Below are 21,980 nucleotides of genomic sequence, written 5' to 3'. Positions count from 1 at the left end.
AGAAACATCTCGCGGGAACGAAATTTCACTCCGATTCGGAAGTGGTGCATTGTCCTGCAAAGAGAGCTCGACCCATAAGTTTCCTACAATGAAGTCAAGCTACAGAGAGAGAGCTAGAAAGAGAGATGCTTTTTTTGCCTATCCTCTCCTAAATACTTGTCCTACCTTCCCTGTATAAGTAACAGCTCTACCATTTCACGATATCCCCTCATATACTCTGTATATGTATTTAAGTGTTGAAAGAGCCATATAATGATAGCAATTATTTTAATCTTTTCAGAATTTCAAAATATGCCTCTAACCAGTAAGATACAGGAGGATCTCAATGTGGTAGTCGAGAGAAGCACTTATTTGAAATCCTGTCGAATTAAAGCTGGGAGGTTAGTATGTCTTCTTTTCTGGATTAGAAATAAATTGTATTAGTGTTACATATGATTACAATCTTATAATCATTTCCAGTATTACATAAATTTATAGAATCTTATATTATCAAATATTACATAATCATTTACAGAACTAATAAGTGTTAGGACTTTTAATAATTTGTATTGGTATCTGCTTTAAACATAAACTTGGTGATGAGAAAGAATGAACAGATTTGACCTGTTACTCACCCATCCCCCTCAAGGGTTCCTGTATCTCCTTTCTGCTAGATGTTATGAATTAGTATTTATTAATATGTCCATCTTCACTTTGTCTCTGGTCACTAGCTCTGAAAAAACTGGTTAACATGTGTGATATTCAGTTATTGAGAGAAATATTGATATATAACCTTTTTTGAGATATTGTTTTAGTATTTTTTTTAATAAAAGAATCTCTCTCTCTCTCTCTCTCTCTCTCTCTCTCTCTCTCTCTCTCTCTCTCTCTCTCTCTCTCTCTCATATTTAAGTTTCTTTTCTCTTTACAGAACCTATACTTTTGGCAAACGAGGAGAGGGACAATTTACTCTGAATCTAGATGGCGCTTTGGGATGTTCCCATGGGTCATCTTTCAGGATGGAGAGAGTCTCAAACAAACTATTCAATGTAAAAGTCATCGAGGATAATGTTGATTCTCTTGACATTGGTGAGTCTTGTGCTGTATTATTGAAAAGTGTAAGTAAAATAAAAAGACGGAAAATTACTTGTTGTGCATATGTGTAATTTGGATTATTCCGATGAATTATGCAAACCCTTGATTGAACATTTTCACTGATGGATGGAGAGGGAGATACCTACCCATTGGCCTGGTTGCTTAAACCCACTTTTGGGCAAGTTGCCTTATTTTCAACTTGCCATAATTTGTTCTTGGAAAATTACAGAATTTATGAATTTTGTTTGTAATATTTTTGTTAATCTTTGTTTCAGATTTGTGTCAAATTTGTTAATGTAGAAGATTTGATTGCTGGTGTGTGTTTGTACTAGATGTTGTTAGCTATTAATACTAGTGTACAGTGTACCTTTCTGCAAGGATATGTTGTGTATTAAAAAGTTTTATGTAAGAGTGCTCCTTGTGGTCTCCTTCTTAATGGCTGAGGTTTTAATTCTAAAGAGAAAACCCAAAGGGGCTTTATTGTTATCATCAAGTGGTAATTTTCCTTTTTTCTTTCCTACATTAACAGTGTTGTACTTATGGGGACCCTTTCAACACATGCTGAGATCTTTTGCTTTCATTGTCCTTTTGTATCAGGTTCCAAGGGGGTTTCAAATGCAGCATAGACTACCAATCACTTATTTCTTCCCTCAATAAACTAGGCTAGCTTTTAGTGAACATTCCCTGTGTTCCCATCGATAAGCTGCATACCCTTTTCACCCTGGTCTAATTTCTCAAGGTCTCATTGGAGTCGGTGAATTTCAAATGAAGTCTGGTTTTCTTAGTACTGGATGAAGAGACTCCATACGGAAAACTTTAGACATAGGCTTCAGCTCCCTCTGCTGCCTCTAAAGAACTTGTTCTGTTTTTGCAACTGTTTTTGGTGCTGAGACTCCTGGTTCTTCATAGTTGGACCTTTCCTTGATAATATCCTTTAAAGTCTTCTCTTCTTGACAACCCCTAAGAAGAGTTGGGAGTAGAGATGATTACACATCATGAGAGGACTTAACTGATTGCCAGCCTTCATTTCTCAGGAGACCAGGTAGTCTAGATTCTGCCCATGTGCTTCTTTGGAATCACAACTTATTGAGTCTTCATTCGCTGCAACGTTGAACCACCTTGGTTCTTTGGAACTGGTCTGGCACTGTCATTGTTATGTGCATGACTGTCCACCCTTGTCTAATGCTGGTCTTGGTCTGTCCTTAATGGCATGATCCAGCTTGGCCCTGCTAATACGTATGAGCAGACACTTGTGCATGGTACCAATCCCAAGGTTGGTGCCTTCTGTTAGCTCAAGTGATTACTCAACGTGGCCTAGCACCAGCATGTCCAGCTGTGTTTGGGCCACTTCATATAGATGATGGCATTGACCAATCCTAGTTAGTGTCCCTTGACTTTGGCTCTCTGCTTTTATTTATCAGCACAGGTATGCAATTTCACGGGGATTCAAGCAATCCTTCTGAAGAGCCATTTTTCCTCAATTTTTTTGGGGGGGGTAAAGTTAAGAGAAACCACTGTGTGAAGATTGACCTCATAATATTGGTGCCCTTGGGTCAGTCAACTGAAAGCCCCTTAACCAAGTGACCACTGATAGTGAACTAACTGTACTGTAGGTTATATTACTATAATTCTATGGTGCAGTACTGTACAAACTCCTGTTTGTTCCAACAATAGATACAAACTTTATGCTCTATATATAGGAGTATTATTTTTGAAATAGCTGAAACGAGCTGTTAAAGGTTTTACGAGGTGTAACTACCCTCCGCTAGTTAGTGAAGGGGATAGCGGCGGTAGACCAATCACCCCACTCACACAAGCACTAGTTAAAGAATGCCGCATTTTATTTTGGCTTGGTAAGGACAGTCTTTCTCTCCCGTCTAAACCTTTTACCCGGTTTATGATTAAAAGCAACTTACTAGAAGTTTTAAAAGTACTTTTTCTTTCAGAGCTGCCTTCCTCGGGGCTCACGAGTTCCCCGTGCAAGGCAAGGTAGCAAAAAGTCTTGCGGTTGGGCAAGTGATAGGAGCAGACATCATCCCCAGGGGTTTATTTTTCCCGCCGAAGCTCCGAAGATCTTCGACCCAGAGTATTGCACCTGCTCAACTGTTTTGACCTTAACTCCTGCTCATCCCGACGTGCGCCTAGCTGGCAGGCGTGAGCAGTTGCTGAAAAGTATGGGTAATCCCTTCGTGGTGAACCCAGAAACGAGCTGTGGCAACACTTGATGTCAACCTTCAACTTGAACAAAGATTGTTAACGGGAAGCAGAGAATGCTGCCCGGAGGTCTGTCTCCAAGTGTTGGACAACTTTCTCTAAGGAGGGAGAGTTACCCTCAACCAAGTGTTGGGAAACTTTAACTTCTGAGGGAGAGTTACCCTCCACTAGCCACATTCCAGCAATCTTCCCACTTGCGCGGAGAGTTGCCGACAGCAGCAACAGGAGTTAGTCGCCTTTTCTGCCCGCAGGAGAGACTGCCTTCGCCTTTGTGGTTTCCTCCTCGGGGATATTCTACAATAAACAGAATAATATTTGTGATGATGAGCTCCTTGCTTGAATATCTTCATTACTGTTATATATAATCATAATTGGTAAAAGAAATAGGAAAAGTTAGTGCTTTTCTAAGTTCTTTCCACGATTACAATCTTTGTTTTTTATAAAGCAATTATTAACTTGAAAATTCCCGAGGTTCCTCTAGTATTTGAATAACTGTAAACTATTTATAAAACATGTTATAAGTGGTGTAGCTACTACAAAATTAAACTTTATAACGATTTTTCTACTTTCAGAGGTAAATTATAATAGTTTGTTTAACAGTAACAAAATGATTTTTAGAATCTTGAGTTTTAGAATACCCTTTACTCTGAAGATTTATGTAGTATTGTCATAAATATTTAATGTTGGATGATGATGTTTTGTCTGTGGTTTACAGTAATTTAGTGAGATTTAGCTTTTAATAAATACAGCAATACATACATACATATACCAAAGGCACTTCCCCCAATTTTGGGGGGTAGCCGACATCAACAAATGAAACAAAACAAAAAAGGGGACCTCTACTCTCTACGTTCCTTCAGCCTAATCAGGGACTCAACCGAGTTCAGCTGGTACTGCTAGGGTGCCACAGCCCAACCTCCCACATTATCCACCACAGATGAAGCTTCATAATGCTGAATCCCCTACAGCAATACCTCGGTTTACGAATAACGTAGAATACAGTACAAGCAAATCGGTAATGAGCATGAAATTTGAAATCCGGATGCTAGCATTGTAAAGGTATGCGGAGTTTTAGTGTACTTAGGAACGAAACTATCTGATGCTATGAAATATGTTTTAAATGGTTGATATGAGTTGAAATATGTCTCTATGAATAATATACTATTATACAGCGCAGTATTACTTGTATGTGTTCATGCAAATAATTTTAAACTAGGTGTATGTCTAAAAAATGGGAATATATCCTTGGTAACCTTTTTTTTTTTCTTTTTATAATTTTCTTATAGTGGAGGGGACAAGCAAAAGTCATTAGGTATAGAATGGGAAATGGTAGAAAGCTTTTGAAGAAGGAAAATGGAAACTGAGTGTTAGGGTTATTAGGATTTGAGGTTCAGAAAAAACTTGTTATGTACACTATTATATATTAACCCTTTTACCCCAATGCTATTTGGAACTTTCCAACCCTTAACCCCCAGGCGTTTTTTTTTTCAAAGCACATTTTGCAATATATATTTTTTAAATTGCTCTAACAGCCTTAATTTTTGTCATAGAGAGGTCAGGTTGGTCTCATTATTTTGGAAAATGCCTGAAGTTTCTCATAAAGTTATCAAAAATATGCAAAAAAAAAGTTTTTTTGCAAGGACGTACCGGTATGTCCATGGGGGTAAAGTGATGAGTTTTGTGAAACGTACCAGTATGTCCATTGGGGGTAAAAGGGTTAAGGCATCTGGTAAGAGCAGCTGGAATATGTGCGATAGCAAGCCATCAGATGGGAACACTGACAGGCGGGATTATACCCTTTGCTATTGGCATTCCAAAGGGCATTAATCTCTTCCCAGTGTGCCAGTCTGGGAGGCTTTACGAATAGGGTAGCCTTAATTTACCCGATCCACCACCACAGCCAAAACAGCATGCAAGTAGATCATCGTGCTCGCATGAGAAATGACGCAGACCCCTCTTCGTAGCTTCCCATCAGACCAGAAGAATGTGTTGCTATGTAAACTTTTTCATCTAGTTTCCATGCCAGTTAAATTACTTTACAGTGTTATTTCTTTGTTGACGTCTTGCAGGATTATATACAGGAGAGGGGGGGTTCCCAGCCCCCTCGTCCCGTCCCTTTTAGTCGCCTCTTACGACACGCAGGGATAACGTTGGCGCTATTCTAATTGTTTTTATGCCCCCGCGGCCACAGGCTGGGAGGAACGTAGAGAGTAGAGGTCCCCTTTTTGTTTTGTTTCATTTGTTGATGTCGGCTACCCCCCAAAATTGGGGGAAGTGCCTTGGTATATGTATGTATGTACTGTATGTTATTTCTATTTTTCATTGTTAATTATTAATTCGTATTCATTTTTGCTGTTAGGAGTTATAGATTGTTCAATAATTACCATTTTAAAACTTGAAAAATGAGTGTATATGTGGATTTGTGAACATTTGGAACTCGAGTGAATTCCCTTCATTTCTTGTGGGGAAAATGTTTTGAGTTATGAGCTTGCTCCTGGAATGGATTAAACTTGTACTTTATACTGAGGTACTATTTTAATATATAATTGTAGATAACTAATTACCATATACTGTATCTGTACAATGAGATATCTGTAGAAATGTCTTTAATTTTCATCATGTCTGTACTCTTTATTTAATTGCTTAGTATTAAGGTTTAATCATGGCAACTTTTTTTCAGTTTTCAGAACAATTAGTTTGCATAATACGTTACTTTATTTAGAAATATATATATGGCATTTGGTCTGGATAGCAGAGGGTAGAAAATTTGTGTTGTGTTACAGTATTTTATGTACTTATAGGCAAGATACCTAGTTGAATTTGTTCAAAGACTTACAGTATTTAATTTCCATGAAAACTTTTTATTGTTGCAGTAAAAAGTGGCGGGGAAGACAACAGAGACCTTTGTGATGATGGTCGTTCTCAGAAATTAACACCAGAAGAAATAATACAGCTAAAATCTTCAGGATTAAGTGGAAAAGAAGTAAGGTTGATTATAGTTTTAATTTGTTAATAGAGCATAAGATTGATTGATAATCACTGGGAGCGGTTTTCTTTGGGTGTGATATCTATATAAGTATAGAAAACACTCAATAGTTATTTGATTTTTTGTGTATAAAATAGTATTCCGATTATAAATGCAAAAATAATTAATCAAGTTCGGCACATTGTATGTAAGAAATGTAAGCTACTGTCATTTGAATACTGTACTTGGGTTGTCTTTGGGTTCACTTAAGGACTTGCTAAACATTATCATCCTCTTTGAACTGATAACCCCTGGTTGTTAACCTGAACATAATGGCTTTCATTTTTCAAACAGGTTACTAGCACCTTATTTCTACTAAACAATGAATCAAGCCAACATAAGTACCATGTACCTATATTACTCTTGAATAGTGAACCATGTCCGTATAAGTATCCTAATTAAGCTGGGCTTTGTCCTGACACTCCCAATTGTAATTCAATAAATGCATGGACAAGGTTTAAGGCTCGAGTTGGAGAAAAGAAACCCTAGAACCAACACCTTTGTTTTTTCTTTTTCAAAATTGTCCAGTTCATTGAAACAACCTTTTATGGTACTGTTTAGGTAAGCAATTTCAAATTCGTGCTTTTGCTTTGGTATGCGATTTCACCCGATAGAAGCAATCTCACTTCACTTCACGGCGAAGCAAGAACCATTCGATTTTCTAAAAAAAAAATATATACCGGGAATAATTATCTAAGAAATAATGATCACTTGTTGATGTTAGCGTGCGAAGCTCAACATTACTGCTTGCCAGTACATACAGAGATTGATGTTTTTATTTTTTTGCGAGGGAAGCGACCGCACGGCAAAGCAAGAACCATTAGATTTTCTATTACAGTATTCTTGTTTTTTATACCTATCAAAAATATTGAGATCGCATACCTAAGCAAAAGAATAATTTCTGAGATCACACCATAAATGAGATCGCATTCCAAAACAGCATCCACTTTTATATCTCGTTGGTATTCTTTGCAGGCAAAAGATAATTAAGAGGTGTTGATCAGCTGTTTGTCCCGGATGCACATTAGAATAATCCCTAAACTATTCAGAGTACAATATAAATTAGATAGAATTATTTTTTGCATATTGTTGAGAGGTCTTACATTTTTATAATTAAGTTTGGAATAACCATACATGCTGCTTCCTCCGGTGCCTCCTGCTGCTTCCTCCGGTGCCTTGGATGACCACGGAGGTAGCAGCAGTAGGGGATTCAGCATTATGAAGCCTCATCTGTGGTGGATAATGTGGGAGGGTGGGCTGTGCCACCCTAGCAGTACCAGCCGAACTCGGTTGAGTCCCTTGTCAGGCTGGGAGGAGTATAGAGAGGAGAGGTCCCCTTTTTTGTTTCATTTGTTTGATGTTGGCTACCCCCAAAAAATTGGGGAAGTGCCTTGGTATATGTATGTATGTATACATGAGGTGATACATTTTGGAAAGATTAAACCAAAATAGGCAGTGTTGTTTTCCTTTTAACCTTTGTTGTTTTGCTCATATGGTGCATTAATAGAATCTATGGTTCTGTGATAGCCTTTCATCTTTTTAGTATTTTTGTGTTTGGCTTCTGTTCAGTTGTACTTACTTTGTTCTTGGTAACGATTCATCTCCTCGACTATGACATTCCCCATCTCTTTACACACATTCCACTTATATTTTGTAATTCTGACAACATTTGTTGCTCTAGTACATGGTGCAAATTTACCCCCTATACTTTTCCCAAAACAACCCATTTTATTTAGGTTATAATAAAGTAAATATAGGGTACTTAATTTAGTAATTAATTATATATAATTTTTTTCCCTGCTGAAATTTTTTATTGAAAGTATTAATAGCCAAGCTACGACCCTGGTTGGAAAAGCTGGATGGTACAATCCCAAGGGCTCCAACAGGGAAAGTAGCCCATTGAAGAAAGGAAATAAGAGAATAGCAATTAAACTATATGTAGTGAATATCTATCTATCTACCAAGGCATCTCCTCCAATTTTGGGGCATAGCCAACATAAAAAAAAAAGAAAAGGGGAACTTTTCTTCTTTTAGCTCCTTCCAGCCTGATAAAGGATTCAGCTGAGTTTGGTTGGTACTGCTTGGGTGCCACAACCCCTGTTATCCACCACAAATAAAGTTTCATATGATGAATCCCCGGATTGGTAACGTCTCTACCTGGTGAGTGCCAGACAGGGGTTCGAGTCCCGCTCAGACTCATTTGTGCCATTAGTGTCTACAACCTTACCATCCTTGTGAGCTAAGGTTGGGGGGTTTGGGGGAGCCTATAGGTCTATCTGCTGAGTCATCAGCAGCCTATGCCTGACCCTCCTGGTCCTAGCTTGGTTGGAGAGGAGGCTTGGGCGCTAATCATATAATATATGGTCAGTCTCTAGGGCATTGTCCTAATTGCCAGGGCAATGTCACTGTCCCTTGCCTCTGCCATTCATGAGTGACCTTTAAACCTTTACTGCTACTTCAGCAGTCGCCAAGGTGACCGGAGGAAGCAGCAGGACCTATCGGAATTGTGTCACAATCGCTCTTCATTCATTCCTATTTCTAGCACGCTCTTTTGCCTCTCTCACATCTATCCTCCTATCACCTAGAGCTTTCTTCACTCCATCCATCCACCCTACCTTGACCTTCCTTTTGTACTTCCATCAACTCATGCATTCATCACCTTCTTCAGTAGACGGCCATTTTCCATTCTTTTACATGATCAAACCACCTCAACACATTCATATCCACTTTAGCTGCTAAGTAATTTCTTACACCTGTTCTCACCCTCACTACTTCGTTCCTAACACTATCTAATCGAGATACACCAGCCATACTCCTCAGACACTTCATCTCGAACACATTAAAAATCTGTCTCTCCGTCACTTTTATTCCTCCCAACTCCGTTCCAACAATGAATATCAAATTTAAAATATTTTAAGATCAGTAACAATGTTAGAATAGATCTGTCATATGTAAACTATAAAACAAGACTTGAGTCAACTTGTTCAACATAAGAACAATTGCTGCAAGTTTGAACTTCAGAAGTTTCACCTATTAACTGTGAGATTTGGAATATCATATCCTAGTAGAGTGTAAGTGGTACTTATGAAATTTATTGTATATGGGGTTCAAAGTAATTGGTATTTTTTTCCAGGTTGTGCAGACTATAACTGATAATAGTTCAACATTCAAGGAAAAAACTGTTTACTCTCAAGAAAAATATGTGAACAAAAAACACAAAAAATATGCCGAGGTTATTACGATACATAAACCATCAATACGACTCCTAAGTAGAATGTATTATCATCAAGATCCTCTCAAGATATCGTAAGTATTTTTAGGAAAGCTTATTAATAAGTTTATGTGCTGTGAGTAAATTCAATTTTGTAGAAAAATTGTCAGATATGTAATTGTTGATGCCTCGAATAGTTTTATCTATATTTTCATAAACACAAAATAACACAGAGCTACGAAAAACACGTCTGAACGTTCACGGGTGCTAACAAGGAATGATGGGAGAAGGTTAGGTAGTGGTGGGGGGCTGGCAGTAGCTGTAGTGAACGATACCTCGTAGTAATGGGGGATTTTGAGGAGGGAGAAGTCTAATTGGAAAGGGATCTCTGGTAGTGGTATCACTCGGCCCAGTTTCAATACCGACACCCTTTAGGGGTGAGCGCGCTGGATATATTCCTACCATTCCATGCAACTTTTTTCTCTGGTATATTTAGTAGTATATATACCTTTGAAATAGTGCTTTAAGGAGCATTTCACTGGGTGACACAGGTTCCTCGCCCAGAAATAGATTTTTCCTTCGTCAAAATCCCTTTTTTAAGCTTTATAGCTTGGCCAAACCCCTAGCCTCTTGTTATTGAGTACAGGACATCAGAGAGTAGTTACTTAGATTTGACTCTTACCCAGCCCTTAGTAACTGCTATAAATGAAAGTACTTAGGACTATGTCACTTTTAAAATTAGAATCTTCAAATTTCTTATGCTCTGTTTTGATTGATCTTTTGTTGCCAGCATGAGCAAGTTATTGAATGAGGTTTGGATAACTCAAAATATGAGGGAGAATAATCTTGGATGGTTTGCCGACTCATCCATAGAATTTGAATAGGTAGAAATAATGATAATAAATGAATGAATATAGAATAAATCAACATTGAATGTCATGTTACCCGCAATAATGAGAGTGGTTGGAAGGTAGCAGCGTTATTGTATCTTTGTATGAAGAATTTATTTGGCTTACTGTATTAAGAAGTTAATTATTTATAAAACATTATAGTGATTTATGCAGTACATATAGCATAAAATAAAATCTGGTGATATAGATCAGTGATGTAGTAACTTTAAACTATGTAAGATAGGAAAATTCATTAAATTATAAAATTGTATATATGAAAATGCTTTAAGATAGCTTTTATGAAAGTTCTTCATATGTATTATTTATTTCAGAAATCTTCGTGTTGACACACTTTCACAGCTTCTGTGTCACGCAAATATCCAGTCAGGTGGAAATTTTGCCGTGTTTGAGTCTGGCACAGCTGGTTTGGTATCTGCAGCTATGCTACATAGAATGGGCACAAGCGGTCGTTTGGTGCATGTCTACCACGGTAATCATCCACAGAGGTATGTCGATATTTCCATGGTTATAATGTTTTGGTTTTAATTTTTTTTTATAACTAAATTGTATTCTTTCCCATCAATAACTAAATTGATTGAGATATGAATATTTAAAGTATTTTAAGAATATAATAACAATTTTCAATATTAATACAGTACTGTATGAAGTTGATTTATGTATGTAGGTACAGCAGAAAACAATAATTGTACAAAGCCTCCATGATGATGATCGTGTGAATGTCAAAAAAATAATATAAATTAAGTACAGTACATTCTTTATACTAGATAAATTTAAAGATAGTCTTATCATTGTTTTTTTAGTTGAACAGAGGTTATATCTTGGTTGCTTAAGATTTTTGTATTAACTTTTTTTTATACAGAGACGCAGTGGACCTTATGAATTTCACAGTACCTGAGCTGGAAGTCATGTCCTTCATAAATTTCACAAAAGTTCCAGACATAGAGGAGTTGAAATCTGTGGAGAATGGTTCAGAAATACACCAAGATAATAGTATGTACAAATTTTACCTTTTTTTCTTTTTTTGGTTGATAGGAATTTTGCATATATTTATTTTATATTTCATGTGATGATCTATAGTCAATTTCTTTTAGCGATGCAGATTTGCACCGACTCGCAGCGGTGCCCTTTTAGCTCGGAAAAGTTTCCTGATCGCTGATTGGTTGGACGAGATAATTCTAACCAATCAGCGATCAGGAAAATTTTCCGAGCTAGAAGGGCACCGCTGCGAGTCGGTGCAAATCTGCCTCGAATAAAAGAAATGGACTATAGTTGAAATACTGGGTGAATATACTAAGAAAAATGTTAGTTGTAATTATATTTTTGTCTTCTTTGTTATAACAAGTGGCAGTGTTTCATGGTTTCCCATTTTCAATGATTTTTATATTTATATGATTTTGGTTTATCTTATCCTAAGACCTTAAACCACAACCAGGACTCGTATTTGTGAACGATGACATCTTCACCCCCTTACTACCTTTGTTATTTTGTGCCCATATCTTGATTATCATCACTTAACTGTCAAGCCTCATTGTTTGTTGATTTGATATGTACCATTTCAGTTACAGTATATGCTAGGGAAAATCATAGTATCCCTTGATTGATGTTTTCAATTTTTTATGGATTATAGCATCCTGTCTGTCATGGTTGTTACACTTCATAAAGTTTTTATTTTGCTTTCTAACCATGATTTAAAAAAGGCTTAAAATTTCACTTATATAACAAAATCAGTTTGTTCCTACACAAATACAAGATTCCATCCTTAAATAGGAGTATAAATTTAGCATAGCTGGGCAGCTGGGCCTCTGCTGTTAAAATTTATAACGAGGTGTCGGTAATAAGTGTTGGATGAATGGGGAATCCCATACAGCTTGCCCTCACACTAAGTAGACACTTTGCTTTCAGCTGCAGAGTAATATGGGTGTATTTCCTTTGTTAAATAAAGTAAATTACAGTAACACTGCATATTCTTGTGTAACACTTGCAATATCTTGCAAATTTTCATCAATAGAAGTTAATTTTATCAACCTTTTTAGAGGTCAAATCATAAACTAGCCTCTTCATCTCTGCCTCTTTATCCTAACTTCCAGGACAATAAGTTAAAAAACTAAAGAGAATAAATGGTAAAAGTAAGGTTACCAAACAAAAAAGTTTTTATTTTATAAATAACTGATAGTCGTAGTAGAAGGCAGCAGTTGGGTGTAGATTGGCACCTCGTAGTTCTGGGGGATGTTGAAGAAGGAGAGGTCTAACTGGTGAGGGACCTATGGTCGTGGTTCTTACACGCCCCAGTTACTATACCGACACTCATTAGAGTGAGCGAGCTGGGTTTATTCCTGGCATTCCATGCATATTTTTTCTCTGGTATATTTAGCAATATTTATGCCTTAGAAATGGTGCTATAAGGAGAATTTCACAGAGCGACACAGGTCAAGCCCAGAAATAGATTTTTCCTTCGTCAAATTCCATTTTTTGGTTTAATTTCAATTTTCATACGATTTTTAATAATTATCGTAGGTGTTAGAAATAATGTTAAGTAGAATATGACTGATATATTATTACATTATTACCTGAAGTATTGGAAGAAAAGGTGAGCACCTGTAATTTCCCAAGCTTTTTAATCAAGCATCATAAAGGTAAAAACTATAAAATTATTGCACATCAGCAACAGGGATAACACTCCCTATAAATATTGATGTCATTAAAATTGACATAGAATAAAATATGAGAAAAATAAAATGAGAAAGTATTCTTTCTAAAAACTACATACTTTTATATGGTAAAATAAATATTGTAGTTCAAAAGTAGTTTACAGTAATAATTGTCTCTTAAGAAAGGACATTTGGTAGTTTGCCTTAATCAGCGGATTTGGAAAGCGTAGCTCATAGTATTAAAGAGCTTACAAACATTAACAATGGAAAAGACGTACATGTACTGGGTTTTTATGTCATAATGCGATACTGATAAGTGAATAATACATTCATTATTAATGGATATAGTTAAGTGAAACATCAGCTTTACTTTTTGGCTACAATAAATGGATATATATGTTTGACTGAGCAGAAAGGGACCTCTGTTAGTGGTATCACTCGCCCCAGTTTTAATACCGACACCCTTTAGGGGTGAGCGAGCTGGGTATATTCCTGGCATTCCATGCAACTTTTTTCTCTGGTATATTTAGCAGTATTTATACCTTTGAAATGGTGCTTTAAGGAGCATTTCACTGGGCGACACAGGTCCCTCGCCCAGAAATAGATTTTTCCCTCGTCAAAATCCCTTTTCTGTATCTGCTGGGCTAGGAAAAATAAAAATTACTTTAAAAATTTGTGATTTTTCAACAATTTCATTTAAGAATTCTACATTCCAAATGGGACCTTTACTTGGTTCTTTTGTCTTTCCCGAGCCCCAGTATGAATTCCTGCATGAAGCCTTTCTTTAGCACTTTATAATGCAGACGATGTTCCTACTGTGCTTTGCTTTTCAAGACATGTCACTAAATATTTAAGATTCTCCGGTGAAATCATACACTCCAGGGAATGGAGTTCTGTTTTCCTTTTGTTAATGCCCTGCATTCTTGCAAGATCCAAGAAAGGATCCCCTCCAGACAGGACTTAGCCAAGTTTGCTGTACCTGCCCTTGCATTCAACTAATGAGACCCTTTACCCAATCTCGTGAGAATTTTTTTACCATTACCTGACAAAGCTCAATGGTTTAGGGGCTATGAATTTAGATTCCCTCTTTCCACATTCAACAAACTAGAAGAAGCATAATTCTAGCAAGACATGTAAATACTTGATAAAAGCCATTCCTAATTCCCATGCTTAAGTTTTAGAGGAAGAAGTTAGCGATATATGATTTACAGCGATGCAGATTAAACTCTATATTAACTTCCCTGGTTATTAGAAGAATGGAATAGTAGTCATCATGAATGCTGGTACAGAAATGCCATTTGTGTTTGTAGTCTTCTACCTCCATTACTTTATGTATAATACGTGTATTTGAGGGGTTGTTGGTCACGGTTAGTCAAGCCTCATCAGCTCATGAAGTTGTACTTTTTTTCACATTATCTTTACTTATTTATGCATCTTTGTTCTCATGACATAGTCCTGGAAGTATGTGCACCTACATCATGTTTGATTGGTTAATATATCTCCACTTTTGCTTGTAACCAGTAAAATGTACAATCCATCAGTATGTTTGTTGGGAGTCAAACAACTAACAGTACCCCCATTGAAGATATCTAGGGCACTTGGTTCCTGGCATCTGTCAACTACAGTCCATTTCTTTTGGCGATGCAGATTTGCACAGACTCGCAGCGGTGCCCTTTTAGCTCGGAAAAGTTTCCTGGTCGCTGATTGGTTAGAATTATCTCATCCAACCAATCAGCAATCAGGAAACTTTTCCGAGCTAAAAGGGCACCGCTGCGAGTCGGTGCAAATCTGCATCGCTAAAAGAAATAGACTATAGTTGCACTTATATCCTCAGTCAACTCCCATATAATATCCACTGCTCAGCTCTTTTCCTTAGTAGAAATTTGGGCTATTTGTTAGGGATGAGTTTGCTATAAACCAGTAGAATTTCTATATAAAAAAAAAACTTATAAAATGTAAGCCAATAACTCAAAAACTATAATGTCCCTCCTATCCCTTCATTCTTAAGCTACCCATTCTTTTTAATGCCTACTGTCACTCATCATTCTTCTACTATCAGTAGTTTAAGATTTCAAAATTGGCATTTCTGGAACATTGCATATGAAGTCTTTTGTTATAAAGTTTAATTTATTTTCAATTATTTTGTCAGAAGTGGGCACGGAGGAAGATTCATTACCACAGGAAGAACATCGTACAAAGGAAATAGGAGAAAGTGAAAGTAACGATGCTAGTGATAAAGACACACCAGTTTGGAAGCCTAAATTTGTAAGTTTTATACGAAACTGCTATTAAACTGAACAAATTATAAAATGTGTGGTTTTTAAAGGCTTTTTACATTCTGTATCCATTGTACTTCTATAAATCATCATTCATGTGTTGATTAATCAAGGGATGCAATAGTTGTAATTTTCAGTACTAATGTAGTGAATACAGTATTACATACATACATATACCAAGGCACTTCCCCCAATTTAGGGGGGTAGCCGACATCAAACAAATGAAACAAAAAAGGAGACGTCTCCTCTCTATGTTCCCCCCAGCCTGACAAGGGACTCAACCGAGTTTGGCTGGTACTGCTAGGGTGGCACAGCCCACCCTCCCACATTATCCACCACAGATGAAGCTTCATAATGCTGAATCCCCTACTGCTGCTACCTCCATGGTCATCCAAGGCACCGGAGGAAGCAGCAAGGCCTACCGGAACTGCATCACAATCGCTCGCCATTCATTCCTATTTCTAGCACGCTCTCCTGCCTCTCTCACATCTATCCTCCTATCACCCAGAGCTTCCTTCACTCCATCCATCCACCCAAACCTTGGCCTTCCTCTTGTACTTCACCCATCAACTCTTGCATTCATCACCTTCTTTAGCAGACAGCCATTTTCGATTCTCTCAACATGGCCAAACCACCTCAACACCTTCATATCCCCTCTAGCTGCTAACTCATTTCTTACACCCGTTCTCAACCTCACTACTTCGTTCCTAACCCTATCCACTCGAGATACACCAGCCATACTCCTTAGACACTTCATCTCAAACACATTCAATTTCTGTCTCTCTGTCACTTTCATTCCCCACAACTCCGATCCATACATCACAGTTGGTACAATCACTTTCTCATACAGAACTCTCTTTACATTCATGCCCAACCCTCTATTTTTTACTACTCCCTTAACTGCCCACAACACTTTGCATCCTTCATTCACTCTCTGATGTACATCTGCTTCCACTCCACCATTTGCTGCAACAACAGACCCCAAGTACTTAAACTGATCCACCTCCTCAAATAACTCGCCATTCAACATGACATTCAACTTCGCACCACCTTCCCTTCTCGTATCTCTCATAACCTTACTCTTGCCCTCATTAACTCTCAACTTCCTTCTCTCACACACCCTTCCAAATTCTGTCACTAATCGGCCAAGTTTCTCTTCCGCGTCTTCAACCAGTTCAGTATCATCAGCAAACAACAACTGATTTACCTCCCATTCATAGTCATTCTCGTCTACCAGTTTCAATCCTCGTCCAAGCACTCGAGTATTCACCTTTCTCAACACTCCATCAACATACAAGTTAAACAACCACGGGGACATCACACATCCCTGTCTCAGTCCCACTCTCACCGGAAACCAATCGCTCATTTCATTTCCTATCCTAACATCACAAATTTTAAGTAATTTGTATTTTCCTAACAATACTTACCGAGAAACACTTTCTTAGGAGGTTACTGGTAACTCCTCTCCGACGACCAGAGTTTTACGTAGTTTACCCTACTTCCATGTTCTATACTGTCCTGAATAACGGGAGATAACATGACCTGGGGGCAATGCCCGATGAAGGTCGCGTGTCTTGAGAAGGAATACTACTTTTGTAGAAACTTTTCAGTGCTTGCAACAACCTTCCACCAACTCCATATAACCTCATCACATTCCACATTGCTTCCCTATCAACTCTATCATACGCTTTCTCCAGATCCATAAACGCAACATACACCTCCTTACCTTTTGCTAAATATTTCTTGCATATCTGCCTAACTGTAAAAATCTGATTCATACAACCCCTACCTCTTCTAAAACAACCCTGTACTTCTAAGATTATATCCATGTGTATAGCATGGTTTTCAGATAACCAGTTTGATATTCGCCTAAATAGTTGTAGAAAAGTTTTTTGTATTTTTTTAACTTTTATTTTACGGCTTAAATAGAATATAGATAGTTCTTATAAACATGAACAGAGGTTAATGCAGTTCTTTCTTAAATGAAATGTAACCAATCCTTTTTTGTCTTAATTTTTTTTATACTATACATTCTTTTAGTAGATTTCTTAACTATGTAGAATATTTCTGATATTTTACTTTGATCTTAGTCAAACTTGGTTTCCAAAATCACATTTACCCCTTGTCTGCTAAAGTTTACTTAATAGTCAAATGACAGTGTATATATTCATTATAGATCCCAGATATTACTTGTTTAAAGATATATTCAGTGATATTTGTTTCCAGTTGAATGTTACAAATAGGAATATTTTTATACATATTGGGAAAAAGATCCTCTTTGGTGTCATTTTATTATTTGAAGGGTTTTTTACATTTTGCGAACTACTTGGCCTAAATCAGTCAAGTACTTCTCGTATTTTTCTTCTGGCAATGACCCCTTTTTGTTCTGGTAATTTTCATTGTATAGAATATAATTTCTTTTTCCATCTTAAAGCAATTATAAACTAAACTATTACAATATTTGGTATGTACAGTATAGCACTTTGAAACAATATTTGAAAACCCATAGGAAGTTTATCATACTCAAAATATTTTTTATTATTTCAGTTCGTTAGAAAACAAATAGAAGACGTCCGGGTATCATTAGCAGCATTGCAAGAAGGTATTGAAGGGTTAGTCGTAGCATGCCGCCAGCACCCCGTTAATGTCACCACTCAGCTACTAAAGTTTCTGAAACCTGGACATCCTTTTGCAATATTTTCTCCCTATAAAGAGGCAAGAGATTTTATTCTTATAATATATGATTGAGAGATTGTATCAGCAAAAATGTTAATTACGGATTATTAATTAATTAAGGTTTTTGGTGTTACACGTAAGGAAATAGGTATAGTGATTTAAATTTTTATTTTTTTTACAATTTAATTGTTGGATTTAAAAACAAAGTTGCCATCTGCAAGTACAGTATTACTCAATTCAGTTATCATAACGGATGTGGACATTCGATGTTCCCCTGAAGATAATGAACTCTTAGATATGCTGCTGCTGCTCCTCTTATTTGCCCATTGGTTTGGCTCGCCAGGCCAATCCTGAACTTGCATACCTTTCTGTAAGTTAGAAACATTAGATGAGGATTTGGGGCTGTAGGGACTTATTATTTGGTCTTCCTTGGTGTGTTGCTGCTGCTTTTTGAGAGTAAAATGTACTATTTCATTCTGGTCCAGGGCAGTGATCATCTCATTGTTATTACCGAGGTTTCCAGGTGGGGGTTTTTGGAATATTTAGTTTTTTAAGATTGACTAAGCTTGATCTTTCTACTCCTTTTTGAGGCTGCAGTCATCTATATATAGTGAAGACATAGATCATGTGACCAATCCCTTAGGGTAATTGCTGTTTGATGAGTATGGTTCGATGTCTGTGCGCTTAGTTGTTCCAAAATTTTGTTTGTGGAGTCTTATATTTCCAATTAGAAGACAAGAATTTTCAGCAAAGAGGTAATAGAAAAATGTTCCAGTGGCTTAAGATGGTGTAGATATCTGGTCCAGATCTCTGCGAGTCACACAGAATGCTGCAGTATATGGTTCGTTGTACTTAAATATTTTTGTGACTGCGCCATACTTTGAATATGTGGTAAACATATGGTTCATGTGGGGAGGGAACAATGTTTAGACCATCTTTCCTTGACCGCTCCCTTTTTAAGGGTAAACTATGTGGCAACTTTAGAATGGCAGCACAGTAATATCTGGCATTCTTCATGGTAGTGTTCTTCGTCCATTACTTTTCATAGTATATACACATGTGGTTTGGCCTAGACAACAAGTTGTTGCATATGCAAATGATGCTACTCTCTTTGCATCAGTTCCATCTCTTGATCATAGATCTTGGTGTGCTGAATCCCTTAATAGAGATATACAATATATTTAATTTTTTTGCTGAGGTACAGTACTAGAATAAGAAGCGAGTCTAAAATGCTAGGCAAGTTTATTATTTTAGGACTAAATTTCCTCTCTCTCCTTCACTAGCCCACTTGCATCAGCATGTGAAGTTAGCAATATGATCACCAGGGTTGATTCATAGAAATGAAAATTTTTTATCATAAAATTTATTTCTATACTCAACTCGTTCATATATATATATATACCTTCCCTCCCTGCCCACTGACTGGTGATATCAAGAGGATATGAGATTAGTTCTGGTTTGAGATTGAAATGAAAAGCATGTAGTGTACTAATGACAACATTACTGCTATTAAGTGCTAGATTGTCTCATTACTGTACTAGAGTCCTAAGCCTATTAAGAAAGAAAAAGGATTATAAACATCAGGTGAGTATAGAAATAAAAAAAAATTATTAAAACTTTTTTTTTCTTAAATCTATATATGTCTAGTTAAATTTAGTATTGTTATTTTCTCTCCATTCATTTGGCCCAAGCATTTTAATCTTGGTCTCAAAATTAATACTCAATTAATTCACAACTGTGACATATGTTTGGCCTTGATTCCTCAGGTTGTCCACGATAGTTGTGACCTTGGCTGTTTTCCTCTTTTCCAGGTTGTTAATGATGCTTGAATTTAATGAAAAATAATTTATACAGTCTTTTCAAAATTCAACTTGTTCATACATAAATGCAAACCCTTGTTCTTTACATTAGAGTATGATTTCAGTGAAGCCTTAACCTGCCTGTTGAAACTTTTAGCGAGGTGTCAACAGTTGACAGATTGTTGCTATTTGGCAGCGGGGAAGGAGCTATACTAGATATACTAGATATATTTTCAAGAGAGCAATATGACGAGTACATGATCACAAGTCACCGTTCTTTGCTCTTTGTTATTCGTGACCGCTTGTGCACCCTCTCACCTGTTTGCAAGTTGCAATCATACTTTTTAAATATTTAACTTAGCCGGTGAATATATAATAGCTGCTGCTCCAGCGGCTCGACAGAAAACACACACAAAAACTCGCGAGCGATCGCTATGAAGGTTGCGGGTGTGCCCACAGGGCCAACTATCGGCCAGATACCACACATGCATGTAAACAAGCCTTCAATTCTTCTCTGTCGACCTTGACGACAAGACGTATCAATACTCGCTGTATAACCTGGAGTTTTCTCAACATATTTGGTGAAGTACTTCATTTTGGTTTGAGCTTTCGCAGTGCAGGTGTTTTTCCTCAACTTAAACTCTTGAACTCTTTATTGGACAGATTTAATTGTTGATGACTTGGATTGTTTTTTGGACTTTCTTTGACTAATTCAAAATGGCTGACGCTTCACAAGCCCCTAGATTTCGTAAGTGTAATGCTAGGGATTGCAATAGGCGTCTTCCAAAGGCCTCTCTCGACCCACATACTGTGTTTTCTAATTGTCGGGGTAAAACCTGTCAATTAGGAGATCGGTGTGAGGAATGCGTGGGCCTTTCGGAATTCGATTGGCTCGAATACGACAAGTATTCTCGTAAGCTAGAGAGAGATAGGGTAAGGAGGAGTTCCTCTAGGTCAGTAGATTTTTCCTCTCCACATGCCCCTGAACCTAATCCTTCCCCTGTAGTGGTTGTGCCTGAACCCCCTACTGGCACTCAGGAACCATCGATGCGAGACATGTTACGTGCCATTCATGCCTTGGGTGAAAGAGTTGAATCGTTAGCAACAGATCGTAATCAACTCATGGCTGACGTTAAAGAGCTTAAGTGTCAGAGTGCCACAGCGGAAAATCGTGGGAAAGTGATTAGTGCGCAAAGTGTTGTGAACAGTGTTGCGACCGAGGGTTCGTCTGTTCGTGCCTGTCGTTCACCTAGTCTGAGACCTCTTGCAAGCTCCCAAGTCCAGGGGAGAAGTAATGTCGTACGACTTATGGGTTCGAGAGGCCTTGATCAGCGAACAGACGTTCCCTCTATGGTATCAGGCGTGTCTCACCAAGATCGCCCCTACCATAAGACGAGAGAGACCATTTTCTCCTCGTCATCCGAAGGCTTTTCGCATAAGAAACCGTGGAGCAAGGTTTCTAGGCCCCTTAAGCGAAAGTCGGTCCCTTCAGGACAGGTCCAGCGTCCTGGCTGTAGCCATTGGGACAGCTCTGACCCTTTGCAGTCATCGGAAGACTGCTCGCCGCCTAAGCAGCAACGTTACACAGGCTCAGAGAGTCTTGGTGTAGGCAAGGTTGTGCCGTCTCAGACGTTAACCCCGTCTTTTACCGCACCCATTCCCGTTGATCCTAAATGGGTTGTGCTGCAAGACATGCAGATTAAGCTCGCCTCCCTTATGGAAGACTATTCTGCCGATAAGGTTCACGATGATCCTCGCCGCTTAACTCATCGAGATCCTGGCCTTCAGCCGCCAAAACGAGCCTTTGCTCGTCCTGTTGACGTTAGCGTAGCTAAGTCACGTCAGTCTCGCTTTGTAGAGCCTCACTCGATGCAGTCACGTGTTGACTTTCAGCCGCATATGGACGTTCAGCCACTTCCTAATGCTCTTGTTGACGTTCAGGACGTTCGCCAACCAGCGGAGTTGACTTGTTTTGACGCTGAGCGTCAACCACCGCAGTCTAGAGTTGTTTTGACTGCTCAGACTAGGCAGTCAAAACAGTCTCGAGTTGACGTCGAGCGTCCTCCCGCTCCTATTGTTGTTGACAATTCACAGGCTGTCAAACAGTTACATGACGTAGCGTCTTGGACTGCTACTAATGCACCAGTGC

At 37.9% G+C, this 21,980-nt stretch overlaps 1 protein-coding gene across 1 annotated transcript in view; it reads left to right on the top strand.

Moving 5' to 3' along the window:
* The window catches only part of Trmt6 (tRNA methyltransferase 6 non-catalytic subunit), a 48,881-nt gene that overhangs the window by 6,160 nt on the left and 20,741 nt on the right, over positions 1–21,980 (top strand). Inside the window, exons 2-9 of the mRNA XM_068367690.1 lie at positions 281–380; positions 908–1,065; positions 6,159–6,268; positions 9,444–9,616; positions 10,744–10,917; positions 11,292–11,422; positions 15,230–15,345; positions 17,904–18,071. Coding sequence (XP_068223791.1) covers positions 292–380; positions 908–1,065; positions 6,159–6,268; positions 9,444–9,616; positions 10,744–10,917; positions 11,292–11,422; positions 15,230–15,345; positions 17,904–18,071 — 1,119 coding nt within the window. The 5' untranslated portion in view covers positions 281–291. The remainder of the gene's footprint in view (positions 1–280; positions 381–907; positions 1,066–6,158; positions 6,269–9,443; positions 9,617–10,743; positions 10,918–11,291; positions 11,423–15,229; positions 15,346–17,903; positions 18,072–21,980) is intronic.

This window comes from Palaemon carinicauda, unplaced genomic scaffold (genome assembly GCF_036898095.1).
Source record: "Palaemon carinicauda isolate YSFRI2023 unplaced genomic scaffold, ASM3689809v2 scaffold105, whole genome shotgun sequence".
Lineage (NCBI taxonomy): Eukaryota > Metazoa > Arthropoda > Malacostraca > Decapoda > Palaemonidae > Palaemon > Palaemon carinicauda.
This window is presented reverse-complemented; position numbering and strand designations above follow the sequence as displayed.